The sequence below is a fragment of the Acinonyx jubatus genome, chromosome D2, assembly GCF_027475565.1.
Source record: "Acinonyx jubatus isolate Ajub_Pintada_27869175 chromosome D2, VMU_Ajub_asm_v1.0, whole genome shotgun sequence".
NCBI lineage: Eukaryota > Metazoa > Chordata > Mammalia > Carnivora > Felidae > Acinonyx > Acinonyx jubatus.
In genome coordinates this window covers 45,075,540-45,091,852 of record NC_069393.1, presented here as the reverse complement: position 1 = coordinate 45,091,852, position 16,313 = coordinate 45,075,540, and the positions used below count along the sequence as shown (strand labels likewise).

The window sequence follows — 16,313 nt, the reverse complement described above, 5'->3', positions numbered from 1 at the left end:
TGCTGGGATTGTCCCTGGCCTTGATGGGAACGCTGCTAGTGTCTCTCCATAAACGCAGTGTTGGCTTTGGTATATCTATGTTGAAGAAGGATCTATTTTTATTTCATGGAAGATTTCCATCAAAATGGATGTTAAATATTGTCAAGTGCCTTCTAAAGTTTCTCCTTGGAGAAACCGATTTAAGAGAGCCCTAAAGGAACCATGGGGACCCAAGTCTTTGCGCCACTCCCCGGGACACCCCCTGTTGTGCTACCCTCCACCACTCCTGGCCCCCTGGGCCAGCATCGTTTCCCCAGCGACAGATGGTGACAGAGCTGGGGCTCCCTGGGCAGTGCTGCCCAGGTGATAGAGCAGAGCACTGTGGGGAGGGTGAGTGTTTAGACGCCCCCCTCCCCAGCTTTCAGTACCCTGTTTACTCGGTCCCTCTACCCTCCCTGGTCTCTTTTTTCTCTCCCAAGTAGGATAATAAAACGGCTTGCTAGAAATGCAGAGGTGAGCTGTCATCCCTGGCTGAGGTCTGCTGCCATAGAGGGCACACAAGACACAAGCCTCAGTGTCTTTGGAAGCTAATCCCAGAGGTGACCTCTATCACCTTTGAAAACAAGTTACTAGGTTCAGCCCACATTGAAGAGGGTGTGATGCCAGGAAGCAGGGTTCATTCACTGGGGGCTTAGAGGCCGCTCACCACAGGGATGGGACTGGGAGGACAAAGGGCAGCCAGATTGCTTGGGTTCAGACCCTCAGCCTGCAAGAGTGGGGTGTGAGTGGCCAACACTTTAGGGGACCAGTTAACATGCAGTTTCCCCTTGCCGACCAGGGCCATTTGGGAAGCTGCACTCAGTCATGTGACCGCCGACAAATGACTCAGCCACTGTTTTCTCATCTGCAAAGTGGGTGTGATCATTGTACCACCTTTTAGGGTCATTGTGAAGCTGAAACATTGAATTAAAATAGGCAGTTTGTAGAAACTGTGCCCAGAACACTGTAAACAACCAATCAAACTTGGATGTTGTACTAAGAGAGATTGCCTGTCACTTCCACAGAGCTTTCCAGGTGTCCCCACGGTGACCACTGCCACCCTTTTCGAGACTCTGAACCAGTCCTGGGAGATACCAGCCGACCAAGGGAGGCAAGCCCCGCTTTCCTGAAACTTACATCCTTTAGCAGAGACACAGTAAACACGTCTACACATAAATAGGCTAATTTCCCCATGTGACAAGCTCTGGAGAGAAAAGACCATGACAGTGATTGGGCAGGAGGGACAGTTACTTGACAGAGGTTCTCACCCAGGGAGGGTTTCTCTAAATTGAAGTCTGAGCTGAAGTCTGAAGGTGTGAGGGAGCTGGCCATGCAGGGAGCTGGGAGAATACCCAGCACTGAGCACTAGGTTGTAGTTGGAAGAGAGTGAGTCTGAGGAAAGAGAAAGGGGGCCCAAATGGCTGATAGAAGTAAGGGTGGGCAAGTAGGTGGACGTGTGGTCATGGGGCCTGGGACCCCAAGGTTACAGCAGAGCTGGATTATATCCCAAGAACCGTAGGCCCCCTGAAGAGTTTTAAGCAGATGTGCTTTGTTTTTAATTGGCTGTTTTTCTTTGTTGAAGGGATGGATGGACGGACAGTTGGACAAATGGGGAAGATGGGCAAATAAACAGGTGGCATCAACACCAGCATAGGCTTTCACCAGAGTTTAGTGCCAGCTGCCTGCCCCAGCCCTTTAGGAAATCACTTCAGAGTTTCCCCGTGGTCGAGGTTCTGACACTGTCCTGGAAGGAATGAGTAGTGCAGGAGGGACGGCCAGGTTGGGGAAGAGGGCTGTCTCCAGCTCCCTTTTTTTTAATTATTTATTTTTGGGGGTGGGAGGGGGCAGAGAGAGAGAGATGGAGGGTCCCAAGGGGGCCCTGTGCTGACGGGCTCGGCCCGGAGCCTGCTTCGGGTTCTGTGTCTCCCTCTCCCTGCCCTTCCCCCGCTCGTACTCTGTGTTCCTCTCAAAAATAAATAGACATTTAAAAAGAAAAAAAAGAGTCTGACGCTTAACTGACCGAGCCACCCAGGTGTCCCTGTCTCCAGCTCTTTTTGTATCAAGGGTGGTGGAGACACTGTAAGGATGGAAGCTGATGTCATAGAAAGAGTCCCAAACAGCTAAGTTCAAGTCCTGGCTGTGCCAGATCCCAGCTGGGTGGCCCTGGGCCCTTGGAAGCGCCCCGGGCTCTGGCTTCCCCGGCTGTTGCAGGGATACTGGTGACTTATGGCTTCCTCATCTCATTCAGTCCCCACCAGAACCTCGCCAGGCAGATCCCATTATTGGCTTCATTTTGCTGATGAAGAAATGGGACCTGAAAGATTATGTGGCCAGTAATGACTTAATATTACTCGGGCTTCTCCCATGGATTCATTGAGCCCCCACCAACCTACAGAGGTGGGCTTTCCCAGGCTCCGCTTGGAAAGGACCCTGAGGCACAGAGTGGATGGGGCTGGACGTCCAGCCCTGTGCTCTCAGCACCTAGCAAGCTGGGGGACAGGACAGCCCCAGTGGCGGGCCAGAGCCCGTGCCCCGGCCAGGAATGCGGGGGAGGGAGCGCTCACGGTGGCTGAAGGGATTTCCGCTGGTAGAAACCAGCAGACCGGACCCTGCACCCAGCGGGAGGGCCCCCTGGGGGATCTGGCTCTTGCCTCCTTGCCCCGCCCCCGCCCGGGACAGTCCTAGCTTTGGGGCCCTGAGAAGTGCGGAACTTCCCCAAAGGAGACAAAAAGGTCCTGGCCCAGTGCCTTCTGAGCAGAGCGCACAGGCAGCCTCAGCTCCTGCACGCGGAGCCGCCTAGCCTCAGTCCCTAGCTTGGCTGTGTCTAAAGGTCACTCCTCCAGCCACACCATGCCCTTCTGGCCAGCCAGGTATCTGAAGAGGAGCAGGCGTCAGCCCTGGGGTAAGTGGGCAGCCAGGGTCAAGAGCAGGTTGTGGGGCCAGTAGGCCAGGGGTGATTAACCCTTGAAGGGCAAGCGGCCTTTGATGACTCCAAGTGGGTCAAGAGGTCAAGAGAAATGAGCGGAAACGAGGACAGGATCCTGAGGGCAGCCTGGACCCGAGTTCGGAGTCAGCCTGGTGTGGTCTGGCTGGGATGGGCAGGGAGGCAGCCCTTGGAGACTGCAGAAAAGCCCAGCTGGCTGGAAGGCATAGCTCAGAGTTGTCCCCCACAACAGTCTCAGCAAGTCTGAGGGTGGCTCTTCTCCCCTCCTTCCAGCCCCTGTCTAGGCTGCCTCAAAGCTGTCCTGTAGCCACCAGCACATCTGGCTACCGAGCACTTGAAACGTGGCTGGTCTGGATGTGCTCTTTGTGCAAAATATACACTGGATTTTGAAGGCTTGGTATAAAAAATACATTAAAGTTGTCAATGACAGGTTGAAATGAATGGTACTCTTTTGGAGGTACTGGGATAAGTGAAATATATTATGCAAAATAATTTCACCTGTTTCTTTGCACCTTTTTCAACGTAGCTGCCAAAACGTTTAAAAATGTACATGTGGCTTTCATTATGTTTCCACTGGACCACACTGTCTCAGACGGTATTTCCAGCTATATTCCTACACTTGGCCTCCAACCCTGGGAATCCATCAGTTGGGGCTTCCCTGGGGCTCCCCACTCCCCTGGGCTGCCAGTAGAATGACAGTGGGTCCTGTGACAAGTCCTATATTGCAGTTACTATTACCTTTAAATAGTGACTTCTTTTATTTTTTAAACAATTTTTCCATGACTCCTGGCCTAATACAGATAGTATTTGATTAATTACATCAGAATGACAGTTTTTCCACCTGAATGCCCTAGAATGAGTCCCATGGGCTACCGTGGTTTACAAAATGCTTTCATAAATAACATTTTCTCTTTTTTCTTTTTGTTATAAAAGTTTTTGTACAGAAACGTTGAGAGATAGTGGGTTCCTGTTCTGGATCCTGTGCCAGAATATGCTGCATTTTGGGGTTACCACCTTTCCCCCAAAGCCCCCCTTGCATGGGTGGAAAAGGAGACTCCAGCACAAAAGGAAATTCTTAAATTCAGGAGCTCAGAGGGGAAGAAAGCCCAAGTGGGAATAAGAAAAGCTGGGTTGGGGTCCTGGCTGGGTCACCTAAGGCCGGTCCCTTGAGCAGAGTGGGGACAGGGTTAGGAACTAGTCTGCCTAGGGTCCTAGTTCACTGGTTTTACAGCTTGGATGTGTTTCTCACCATCTCTGGGCCTCAGTTTCCTTTCCTGTCCGATGGGGATAATGACACCACTTCCTTTGTGAGTGTTCAAACTTGTGATGCTCACCCGTTCGTTAACATCATGCCTGCCTCAAAGCGAGTGCCTTGTGCGTGCCCCTTGGTTCTGCTGCGGCTGCAGTTAGCCATGCATTCATCCCAGATTCTGTGCGTGCCTTCCCCGTGCCAGGCACTGCTTGTGTGCTGGAGTTGCTTACCAGATAGACGAGGTGGGGTGGGCCAAAAATAAACAGTATAAATAAGCCTATCGTGTAAACATGTAAACTGTGTGTGTGCTGCATTGTGATAAGTGCTGTGGAAAAAGTAAGGACAGGAAGGGGCATGGGTTGTAGTGGATGATGACGTTTACATAGAGTTGTTGGGAAAGATTCCCCAAGAAGGCCACATTTGAGGAAAGACTTCAAGGAGGTGAGGGAGTGTCTGGGAGAACAGCTTCTCGGGCAACAGCAAGGGCAGGAGCAAAGACCTTCAGGCAAGGATGTGCCTGGTGGTTGGAGGAATGGCCTAGAACAAAGAGGAGAGCAGCCATGAAATCAGGAGTAGCAGGAGGGCTGGGGGCCTGGGGCGGGATGGGGGATAGCGGTGAGCGGCCTGGAAGATCATTGTAAGGACTCTGCTGAGAGGGGCGGTTTTTGCTTTGAGCAGAGGTGTGTGAGCTGGTTTAGGTCTTACTGGGCCACTGTGGCCGCCATATTGAGAACAGATTGTAGGGGCAAGCGAGGGCCTAGGGAGCACGCCAGTAATCTGGATGACAGAGGATGGTGGCTGGGACCAGGTGGAACAGTGAAAGGCAGTCAGAGTTTGAAGATCTTTTGAAGGAGGAATCAGTGGAACTTACTGATAGGAATGGATGTGACATGAGAGAGAGCAGACCTGAAGATGCATTTGGTTGCCACTTGAGTAGCTAGAAGAGGGAGTCGCCCTCATCGGAGAAGGGGAGGGTGGGGCAGGTCCAGAGGTGGATTTCATACCTGCTAAGGGCGTGCTGCCTGGAGACGTCCCGGTGGAGCTGTGAGGCGGGCAGTGGAGAGTGGGTCTGGAGGGCAGGGGACAGTGAACTTGGAAGTCGTCAGCATAGGGATGGCATGGTCATCACATAGAGTCTTGAGACTAGATGAGCCCACCAGAGGAAACTGGGTCAGTGTGGGGACAAGGCAGGGGGAAAGGCCAGGTGACCCCAAGTTTCTGCCTGGGGTACCTGAATGCCCAGCACTGAGATGGGAACACAAGAGGAGGCTGGTGTGATAGATGAGGTCCTGATGATTTTCAGAGAAGCCCTGCTGTGCCCATGGGACATCACATGATTGTAGAATTGTAAAAGACATTTAGACTCATAGAAAGTATGTATCTGGTTGCTATATATCTGATTCTTAACTGGGGGCAGTTTTGCCCCCCAAGGGACATTTGGCAATATATGGAGACTTTCCTGGTGGTCAGCCTGGGAGACAGGGACAGGCTGTTACAGGCATCTAGTGGGTGGAGGCCAGGGATGATGCTAAACATCCTGCTGTGCACAAGACAGCTTGTCACCACCCCCAGGAAGAATTATCTGGCCCCAAACATCAGTAGTGCTGAGGTGGGAAAATTCTGCTTTCTATTATATTAATTGAATGTGATAATAAAAGTGAACCTTTAGGGGCGCCTGGGTGGCTCAGTCGGTTCAGCGTCCGACTTTGGCTCCGGTCATGATCTTGCGGTTTGTGAGTTCAAGCCCCCCATCAGGCTCTGTGCTGTCAGGGCAGAGCCCTCTTTGGATCCTGTATCCCCCTGCTCTCTCTCTCTCTGCCCCTCCCCTGCTCATGCTCTCTCTCCCAAAAATAAATAATGAACTTTTTTTTTTTAAGTGAACATTTAAAGAGCTTGTTAGGTGCCAGGTGCTAAGCCAGGGGAGTATCTCAATGTCCTTCTCCCGAAAGGGTAGCTACCTTCATTTTCTTCACCCTACAGGTGTGGGACTCTGACGCTTGGCAAAGTTAAGTCACGGTGCTCCCCCTGGTGGAGCTGAGGGTTGACCCCAGGTTGGGCTAAGCACCATTCTAGAAAGCCTCAGAGGCCTGTGACATGTGTCAGGATGGGATGGAAACACAATGGCCACACAGCCTGGTTTAAAAAAAGGAAAGGGGAAAACCAAAAACGGTAACAAGAGACCCTCAGCCTTCATGATGCGTTTCTTCCTGAAATAATTGGCTGTTAGGACTTTTTTTTTTTTTTTTAAACTAAAGCTAATACGACTCTTTTCCTAAGTAGCAGAGGAAAAAGTAAGCATAAACGATTGAATGCCGTAGAAAATGCCAGAGTTTGCTTTAATGGCCTGTTTCACCTTCCTTGCACTCCCCTCGGCTGCCAGAGAGGAGGTTTTATATTATAAATAGAGAATGCGTGTATCGTCGAACCAACCTTGGTTTGAATCCTGGCCTCTCCACTTGTTTGTTTGTGAGCTAAATGTTTAACTTCTCAGAGCATCCATTTATTCATCTGTAAAATGGGGTCAGTAACACTCCTTCCTACGGTATTTATGAGGACTAGGTGTCGCCGTGTGTGTTAAGCTTCTTGCACAGTGTTTTACATGTAGCGGGTCATTAAAAGCAGTAGCGGGACTTGTTTCTGGATACAATGGAACAACAGGGACCAGTTTGCTCTCTCACCTAAAACAACTCCCTCCCCACAAAAAAAGGACAAGTAATCTGAAACAGTTTTGAAGATACTGAACAGTGGCAGTGAAGGACTGTGACCCCCAAAAGACGGGAAACAAATGAGGTAAAGTCTACACGTGCCCCAGCTGGAGAAAGTTCCAGGCTGTGCCGCAGAAAGGGGAACCCCAGGTGGAACCCCTTGTACTCCATGCATTAAGGAGACAGAGCTTAGGGATGGAGAGACCAAAGCATCTAGAGTTTTCGGATGGGATACCCAGGAGGAAAGAGCTGCTCAGAGAGAAAACTCCTTGAGAACGCATCACCATGTACAGTGAGGACATGACCTGAACCCGAGGAGGGGACCAGGGAGGATTCCAGGCAACAGCATCCCCTCTAACACAGGGCAGGGAATAGTTCCTGTTACATCTACCATCCTGGAAAACCTCATGACTCATGGGGCATTGCATAGGAAACACGGAAGGGTTTTCCCTTAGCAGTGGGGAAGAATTGGCTCATCCTGAGTGTTCTGGACCCACCTAAGAAACCTTAGAAGCAAAATCTATGAGGATCAAACTCATTCCAAGTAACCTAACTTCATTCCAGAAGGGACTCAAGTGTTTTTAGAGGAATACAGAAATGTTCAGCACCCAACGATTTAGGAATCACAGTGTCTGGCACCGAATAAAAAATATCAGGCATGCAAAGAATCAAGAAAACAGGACCCACAATGAGGAGAAAAATCAATCCACTGACACCAGCCTAGAAATGACAGTATTAAAATTAGCAGATGGAGATGGTAAAACAGTTTTTATACCTGTATTCCAGTAGGTTCAGAAAGTTAAGTAGAGATGTGAAAGATATTTTTGAAAAGACCCCAAATCAAACTTCTAGAGCTCAAACCTATAATGCATGAGATACAAAATATACCAGATATGGGACACCTGGGTGGCTCTGTCTGTCAGTTAAGCGGCCGGCTCTTGATTTCGGCTCAGGTCTTGATCTCAAGGTTGTGAGTTCAAGCCCTGTGTTGGGCTCCGCGCTAGGTGTGAGGCCTACTTAAAAAGAATGAAGTTCAATCCATACCTTGCACCAAATTCAGAAATTAACTCATAGACCTAAATGTAAGTCCTAAAACCACGAAACTTCTAGGGGAAAACTTTTATGACCTTGGGTTAAGCAAAAATTTCTTAGAGAAGCACACTCAGTAAAAGAAAAACATTGGTAAATTGAGCTTCACTAAAATTAAAAACTTCTTTTCTAAATACACTCTTAAGAGAATGAAAAGAAAAGGCACAGACAGGGAGAAATACTTGCAGAGCATATATCTGATACAAGACTTGTATCCAGAATATGTAAAGAACTCTCAAAACTCAATAAGGAAAAAATGTACAAATGTATGGCCAACTCATCTTTGACAAAGCAAGAAAGAATATCCACTGGAAAAAAAGACAGTCTCTTTAGCAAATGGTGCTGGGAGAACTGGACAGCAACATGCAGAAGAATGAAACTATACCACTTTCTCACACCATTCGCAAAAATAAACTCAAAATGGATAAAGGACCTGAATGTGAGACAGGAAACCATCAAAACCCTAGAGGAGAAAGCAGGAAAAAACCTCTCTGACCTCAGCCGCAGCAATTTCTTACTTGACACATCTCCAAAGGCAAAAGAATTAAAAGCAAAAATGAACTATTGGGACCTCATCAAGGTAAAAAGCTTCTGCACTGCAAAGCAAACAGTCAACAAAACTGAAAGGCATCCGACAGATTGGGAAAAGATATTTGCAAATGACATATCAGACAAAGGTCTAGTATCCAAAATCTATAAAGAACTCACCAGACTCCACACCTGAAAAACAAATAATCCAGTGAAGAAATGGGCAGAAAACATGAATAGACACTTTTCTAAAGAAGGCATCCAGATGGCCAACAGACGTGAAAAGATGCTCAACGTTGCTCCTCATCAGGGAAATACAAATCAAAACCACACTGAGATACCACCTCATGCCAGAGTGGCTAAAATTAATAAATGAGGAGACTACAGATGCTGGAGAGGATGTGGAGAAACAGGAATCCTCTTGCCCTGTTGGTGGGAATGCAAACTGGTGCAGCTGCTCTGGAAAACAGTGTGGAGGTTCCTCAAAAAATTAAAAATAGATCTACCCTATGACCCAGCAATAGCACTGCTGGGAATTTACCCAAGGGATACAGGAGTACTGATGCACAGGGGCACTTGTACCCCAATGTTTATAGCAGCGCTTTCAACAATAGCCAAGTTATGTAAAGAGCCTAAATGTTCATCAACTGACGAATGGATAAAGAAGATGTGGTTTATATATATAATGGAATACTACTTGGCAATGAAAAAGAATGAAATATGGCCTTTTGTAGCAACGTGGATGGAACTGGAGAATGGTATGCTAAGTGAAATAAGTCCTACAGAGAAAGACAGATACCATATGTTTTCACTCTTCTGTGGATCCTGAGAAACTTAACAGAAGACCATGGGGGAGAGGAAGAGGGGGGACTTACAGAGAGGGAAGGAGGCAAACCATAAGAGACTCTTAAATACTGAGAACAAACTGAGGGTTGATGGGGAGTGGGGGAGAGGGGAAAGTGGGTGATGGGCAGTGAGGAGGGCACCTGTTGGGATGAGCACTGGTGTTGTATGGAAACCAATTTGACAACAAATTATATTAAATAAATAAAAATAAATAAAAATTAAAAAAGAGTATTTAGGATAAGCAAGTAACTGTAACAAATTCTTGGGAGTCCTAAATCTTCTTCTGAGCCATCTTGAGACCCCGGTTCAGAGAAGCTTATGTAGCAAAGCTTCCTGGAGGCATCAGGCTTCCCCCCCCACCCCGCTCCGACTCTCCCCACCTCTGTGGCAGTGCTCACACCCCACGAATGACCATGGCAGCCACCGAGCCATGGGTGCAGACTTTGCTTCCCGCAGGTGCACACACACTTGTCTGGCTTCGGGCTCTGCCGCCTCTGCCCCATGACTCCCTTCCCCTCCACTTCCACCTCCACCTCCACCGCCCTGCTTCCCAGCGGTTGCACGGGCTCCCAAGGAGCAGGGCTTGTGTGTGTGGTGAGGGCTCCAGAAGTCATCCTGGGGTCCCGGCACGCTTGTCTCCTTGCTCATCACCCTTCTGAGCTTTGGGCCTCACAGGCCTGTCCAGACTACTGGCCCTGCTCAGGTGCCCCCTCAGTGAGGACATACCCCACCCTGTGCTCCAGCTCTCAGAGTACTCTGCTCCAGCTCTCAGAGTACTCTGCTCCATTTCCTGGCCCTTGGCGGCCTTGCTGGGACCACTGTCAGACTGATCCCACCAGGCTGCCTTCTCTTTGAGGGGTGACAAGAGCATGGGGTGGGCCAGAGCCTAGAGCAGGGGACTTTGAATCCCAGCCTCTACCACGTAGTAGCTGTGTGAGTTCAAGCAAGTTCCTTAATCACTCTGTGCCTCAGTTTCCTTGACTGAGGAAACTGCGGAAAGTAACGGCACCTCCTGCCACACAGTCTTTGTGAAGATTAAAGAATCCCAGGAGGACGGTTTTGTCCACTTAGTGTCTTCAGCTTCTAGAAGAGTCCCGGGCAGGTACCACGCACTCAGGAAGCACTTGCTCCTGTCTCCATCCCAGGGCTGCAGGCTCTAGCAAGGGGGTGTCCTGGGTCTCACGGTTCTCCCTCATTGCCACCCCACCCCCTCAAGAACCCAGGACCTTGGGACTCACACCCCACCTGCAGACAGTCCTGCTCAGGGTCGGTGGCTCTGGGACCAGAGGCTAGTACTTGGGTGAGTTACATATTGCAGGATGTTGGGGATGAACGAAGACAAGATCATTCTTGAAAAGCCTTTAGATGAAGTTCAGTATAAATGGTTTTTGTGTACACCCTAAAGATGAGTTCATTTGTACATGAAAATGTGAGAACCGCTGGAGCTACTTAGGGAAAATTTAATGACATCTGTCTGAACTTTCCCATCCTTCTGCATTGAGATGCAATGTCTAGCTGCGAGTGGGGATGGGTGGGGAATTCTAGAGCGTTTTGCTCCATCCTGGTTTGACAGCAGGCCTCCGTAATGTTACTGCTTGTGGAGAATCAGGCCTCCTTTCCAGGCTGGGGAAGGAGGCCTGTAATGTCAGAGCGGACGTTAAAAGCATAGTGATGTTGCACTTTGCGCGGAAGAGGCGTAAAGCTGATGCAGAACAAAATACATAGGCTACTCTGGGTTCTGAACTTCTCCCAGCTGGCCTCCAATGTGAATGCTCTTTCCCTAATAGTGCCTGGGCATGCTTCTAATGATTTCTGTTTTGATGCGGAAATGTAACTAGGTGGAAACCTACAAGGGCCCCAAAGATACACGTGTGGGGTGTGAAAGGAGTGGCGGCGGGTGGGAGGGGGCTGCCAAAACGGAACCAGAAGCTTGGCCGTTGCCGACAGGTTTGGGAGAGGCGGCCTTCTCACAGGGCAGGGAAGAACAGGCTAACTGGCATTGGGGTGGACAGTGCTGTGGGAGTGTGAGCCCCGGTGTCCGCACGGGGGTCCTTGCAGTAAGCCTGTGTCTCCCTGTCTTGCAGGTGGTACCGGGGAGCGGGAGAAGGTGCCGGCCAACCCCGAGGCGCTCCTGCTCATGGCCAGCTCCCAACGTGACATGGAGGACTGGGTGCAGGCCATCCGCCGGGTCATCTGGGCCCCACTTGGCGGAGGTACTGCCCGTAGATCGCATGCTCACCCTCTAGAACCCTTGCCTTCAGGTAATCATGCCCCTCCGCCCTGCACTGAGCCCGCAAGACCTCTCTCACTTGGGACCCACTGGCTGTGTCCCTAGCTGCTTACGGCAGGCAAGCCATGCTGTCCTCTTCTGCTGCCGGCCCCTGACAGTCACACCTCCACTTTACTGGACAGGCAGCAGCAGGGGAATCGGGGCCACCTTTCAAAACATGCCCTCCTCCGGCTAGAATCCTGTGGCGTGTGCATACTGCCTCCCTGCGTCCAGAGCCCTGCTGCACAGCAGGTGTTTTTGAGGTGGTCTGCACTGGGTCCCGCGTCCTTCCCTCTGTTGTGCCTTCCTACAGCCACACAGGGCCCCTGCGCTGCCCACACAACCAGCGCCTTGTTTCTGAGCTGAGAGCAGTGGTTGCCATTTACGCAGCTTTATTGAAAACACTTATCGGATGCTTGAAACGTACCTGGTCATATTCCGGACACTCGGAAGTTCAGTGATAAAACAAAATAGAGGATTCCTCTGCCCTCCTCTCCCGTCCATTGTCCAGTGGGAGACGGATAATAGGCAAGTCAAGGTGTCACATGATTTTAAGTAGAGAGAAACACAATAAAGTAAATTTAAGTAGGATGATAGAGGGGATGCTGTGTTAGATGTTGTAGCCTAGCCAGCTCAATGAAGTGGCCAGGAGAGCCAGGGGAGTGCTGGGCAAAGAGCATTCAGGCAGAGGGGCAAGCAAGTGCAAAGGCCCTGAGGTGGGAGTGAAAGATTTGGACACAGAGAATCTCAGGAAGGCCAGCGGGTCTGAGGGAGTGAGGACAGGAGAGTAGAGGACATGAGGCAGGAGAGGTCACTGAGGCCTTGGGGACATGGTGGGGATCTCAAGATTTTGTTCTCAATCGATGGGGCACCAAGGAGGGCTCTGAGCAGGAGACAGACACGACCTGACCCAGATTTGTAAAGGGCCCTTTGGCCGCCATGTGAGGGGTGGAGCAGAGAGAGACAGGAGTGGACACGGCAGGCTGAGACAGCCATCAGACGGGGGTGACGGGGACACAGGCTGGCGTGGGGGTGGAGAAGAGAGTGAAGAGGGCTCAGCAGCTGTGTTCTGAAGGTAGGGCTGCCAGGGTCTGCGGACAGACAACAGGGTGCAAGAGAAAGGAAGGGTGGCCCCCGGCTGTGTGGTTGGTGCCCCTCTGCAATCATCATGAAAAGAGCTTTTAGAAGGGGTCACCATACTGGCTGGGTTGCGGCCACCAACTCCCTGCTGAATGTGGAGACCATGTGACCATGAGAGCCATGGACATCCTGTCTCCCCCGCACAGTGTCTGAGTGCTGCACATTCTGGGCAGGGGCGGAAGCTCACCTTTCAGGGCTTGGAGCCCATCTCCAGACCCAGTGTGCTCTGTAGGCTGAGCCCCTCCCTTCCCCACTCACCTCGCCAGCTCTCCTCTGCTATTCCCGGCTGTGGCCTGCCTGGCCATCTCTCCTAGAACCACTGATCCTCACATAGAAGAGTCGATATCACTTGGAAAGACAGTTTTTTTTCCTGTGCTTCATAAATGCCCTCACACTGTTAGTCATGGCCTCCCTGCCTCCTGAGGCTCGTGGCAACTTTGACCCAAGACCCAGGCACACTCAGGGATTTCTGCGGCCTTCGCAGACCTCCTTGGGTGCAAAGTGGTTGGAATTGAACCCATGGAACAAAATAGAGCCCAGAATCAGACTCTCATGCAGCTGGACTTTGACTTATGACAGATGGCACCTCCGAACACCAGGGAAAGGAGAACATCATTGTGATCTTGGGTAGAGAAAACTTCTTTTTGCAGGAGTTATAAAAATCATTAATCTTTTAGGAAAAGATCGATAAATTATGCTCTACACAAGGAAGAGCATCTGTTCGTTAAAAGGTAGATTAAGAAAATGAAAAGACCAGCATCTAGGGTGGGAGAAGGTGTTTGCACCACATACAGCCGTCAAATGACTTGCTCCTCAAACCTCTACAAACCCAGAAGGCAACGACAGACAAGCCAGTAGAAACTCCGGCAAGAGACTCGGACAGGCACTTTACCAAAAAAGAAATCCTTGTGACCAGTGAACACAGGCTGCAGCGTTCAGCCTCGTTAGTCATCAGGCAGGTGCATGTTAAACCACGACATGCCACTTATAGTCACCCACCAGAAAGACTGAATGAAAAAGGCGGGTGGTTCTCGGAGGTGACAAGGACAGAGCTACGGGCACTTGTGGGTATTGCTGGGATCTGCAAAAGTTGCTATGCACCCCGAGGCCCCGCAGTGCCACCGCTAGGCATGTCCCAGATAGAAATATGTGTGCAGATATGCTGGGGACTTGGACACATCACACGTTCACAGCAGCCTTACCCATGATGGCCTGACCCTAACCAGGGGTTTAGGGATGATCCAGGGGCTCAATAAGTATGATTCGTTCTTGCAGCAGGAAACTCTACAGCAGTGGAAAAGAATTACCCACAACTCCACCTAACAACGTGCATGAATCCTAAACACCTACCATGGGACTAGGGAGGCTCAGTAACATGTTATAGGTATAATTCCATGTGTATAAAGTTGAATAACAGGGCAGAAAGAAAACTGTACTATTTGTAGGTGGGTAATCGGGCAGCAGAAATAAAGAAAGGCACAGAAACAAATGCCATAAAAGTCTGGATAGAAGTCTCGCTTACACAGGTGTTCATTTTACAGCAATGTGGTAATCTGCAGGTATATGCTTTAAGTACGTTTCTGGATGTACGGATACTTCACTATATTAAAAAAACAGAGAAGCTCAAGGCTGAAGTGTCTATGTAATTTGGCCAAGACAACCCAGCTACTCAGGGAGCAAAGCTGAGAAACAAAGGTGGATGTTCTAACCCCAGAGGCCATGCTTTGACTCAGACCATGCAGGGCGCTGGCACACCCATCTACTCTATTCATGGTGCCAGCTTCTGGCCACACATCCACCTCTCTCTCTCTCTCTCTCCCCTTCCCTCTCTCTCTCCCTCCCTCCCTCCCTCTCTGTGCTTGCTCAGAACTGGGACCCTTTGCAGAACCCAACATGGAACCCAGATCTGTCCCTCCCTCAGGTCCCCCAGCATTTACCAAATTTCTCAGACTGCGTGCTGCAGAACTTGTAAGATTTCAAACAGGAACCGTCATCAAAGGCACTTATCTCCTTTCTACCAGAAGCACAGAGGAAACGCAGCAATCGCAGGGGTTAGCGATGGCAGACATGTCTGGGCAAGCCATGGGCACTCACAGGTGGGCTCAGTCAGCCTCTGGAGCAGGTTCCTGGCAAAGCTGTTATTAGCCTGGGTTCCTCTGGAAAGGAGGCTTAGAGGATCAGTCCTTCTTTCACTGTTAATAACGGAGTCCGTGAGCCCTTTCAAGCATGTTTGTTCTGGCAGAGAGCAGGCCGCCTCTGACAGACAGGAATGGGCAGTGTGCCTGCTGCAGCCAGAGGCAGCCCCAGCCATCCCCATGGAGAAGACTGGAGGCAGCAGACCCACGGGGTCAGTGGAGCCCGTTACTGGCGATGGCCTGCCCAGAGGTGGCAGTCCCTCTTATCTGGGCATTCGTTCATTCATTCATTCAGCCAGTCATTCATTCACTTGCGAAAGTATTCTAGGAGCCAGGGATACAGCAGTGAACAGGACAGACAAGGTCTCTACCCTCATGAAATGCACATTCTAGGAGAGAACAGGTAACAAGCCGATTGCAGGGCTCCGTGGAGAAAGGTGAGGGGGGAAGGGCAAGTAAAGGCTTTGGAGGTTGGAGTTTCCTGACATTTGAGTAAAGGAGCTGAAGGGTGACGTACACATATACCTGGGCGGAGAGGTTTGGAGGCAGGGGTAGTGGGGTCCATGTCGGAAGAGCAGCGAAGAAGTCAGTCTGCTGGAGCAGAGTCTGCGAAGAGGGAGAGAGCAGGAAGTGGGTCAGAGAGGTAATGGGGTTTAAGTCAGTAGGGCCTTGTCACGGTGATGACTCTGGCTTTCCCTGAGTGACGTGGTGCCCTTGCTGGGTTTTGAACAGAGAATGGCAGAGCCTGACAGGGTTCCAACAGGATCCTTCTGGCCACCTGTTGAGAATAGATCCCAGAAGGCAAGGCCAGAAACAGGGAGACGAGCTAGGAGCTCATTATCCACTAATGCAACTGAGAGACGATGGCAGCTTGGCCTGGGTGGTACTGGTGATGAGAAGTAATTGAATTCTTGATATATTTTAAGGTAAAGCCAGTGTAAGTATTTCCCTGCTGGAATGGAAGAAAGGTATAAGAGAATGAGAGAAGTCAAGGGTAATTCCAGGATGTTTTGACCTAAGCAACTGGAAGGATGGATTAGCCATTAACAGATGAAAAAGACCAAAGGAAGTTCAGTGTTTGGAATGAAGTGTGAGAGTTCCCATTGGGCTTAGTCTGAGATACCTGGTAGAGGCTCAAGTTTGTTATTATTTTTTTTAACGTTTATTTATTTTTGAGAGACAGAGCATGAACAGAGTAGGGGCAGAGAGAGAGGGAAACACGGAATCTGAAGCAGGCTCTGGGCTCTGAGCTGTCAGTATGGAGCCCAGTGCAGGGCCCGAACTCACGAACCACAAGATCACGACCTGAGCCAAAGTCAGACACTTAACCGACTGAGCCACCCAGGCACCCCTAGAGGCTCAACTTTAAGTGTCCAATAGGCAGTTT

At 50.2% G+C, this 16,313-nt stretch overlaps 1 protein-coding gene across 9 annotated transcripts in view; it reads left to right on the top strand.

Moving 5' to 3' along the window:
• The window catches only part of ARHGAP22 (Rho GTPase activating protein 22), a 174,292-nt gene that overhangs the window by 133,126 nt on the left and 24,853 nt on the right, over positions 1-16,313 (top strand). For 5 of the 9 annotated variants that reach the window (XM_027062517.2, XM_053206798.1, XM_027062518.2 and 2 more), the window contains one exon: positions 11,467-11,643. The exons of 1 other annotated variant lie outside the window; for it this stretch is intronic. In XM_027062517.2, the coding sequence (XP_026918318.1) occupies positions 11,467-11,643 (177 nt within the window). Of the gene's footprint in view, positions 1-2,623; positions 2,921-11,466; positions 11,644-16,313 lie in introns of those variants that run through there. 3 more of the 9 variants (XM_053206800.1, XM_053206801.1, XM_027062520.2) reach the window with 3 other exon arrangements.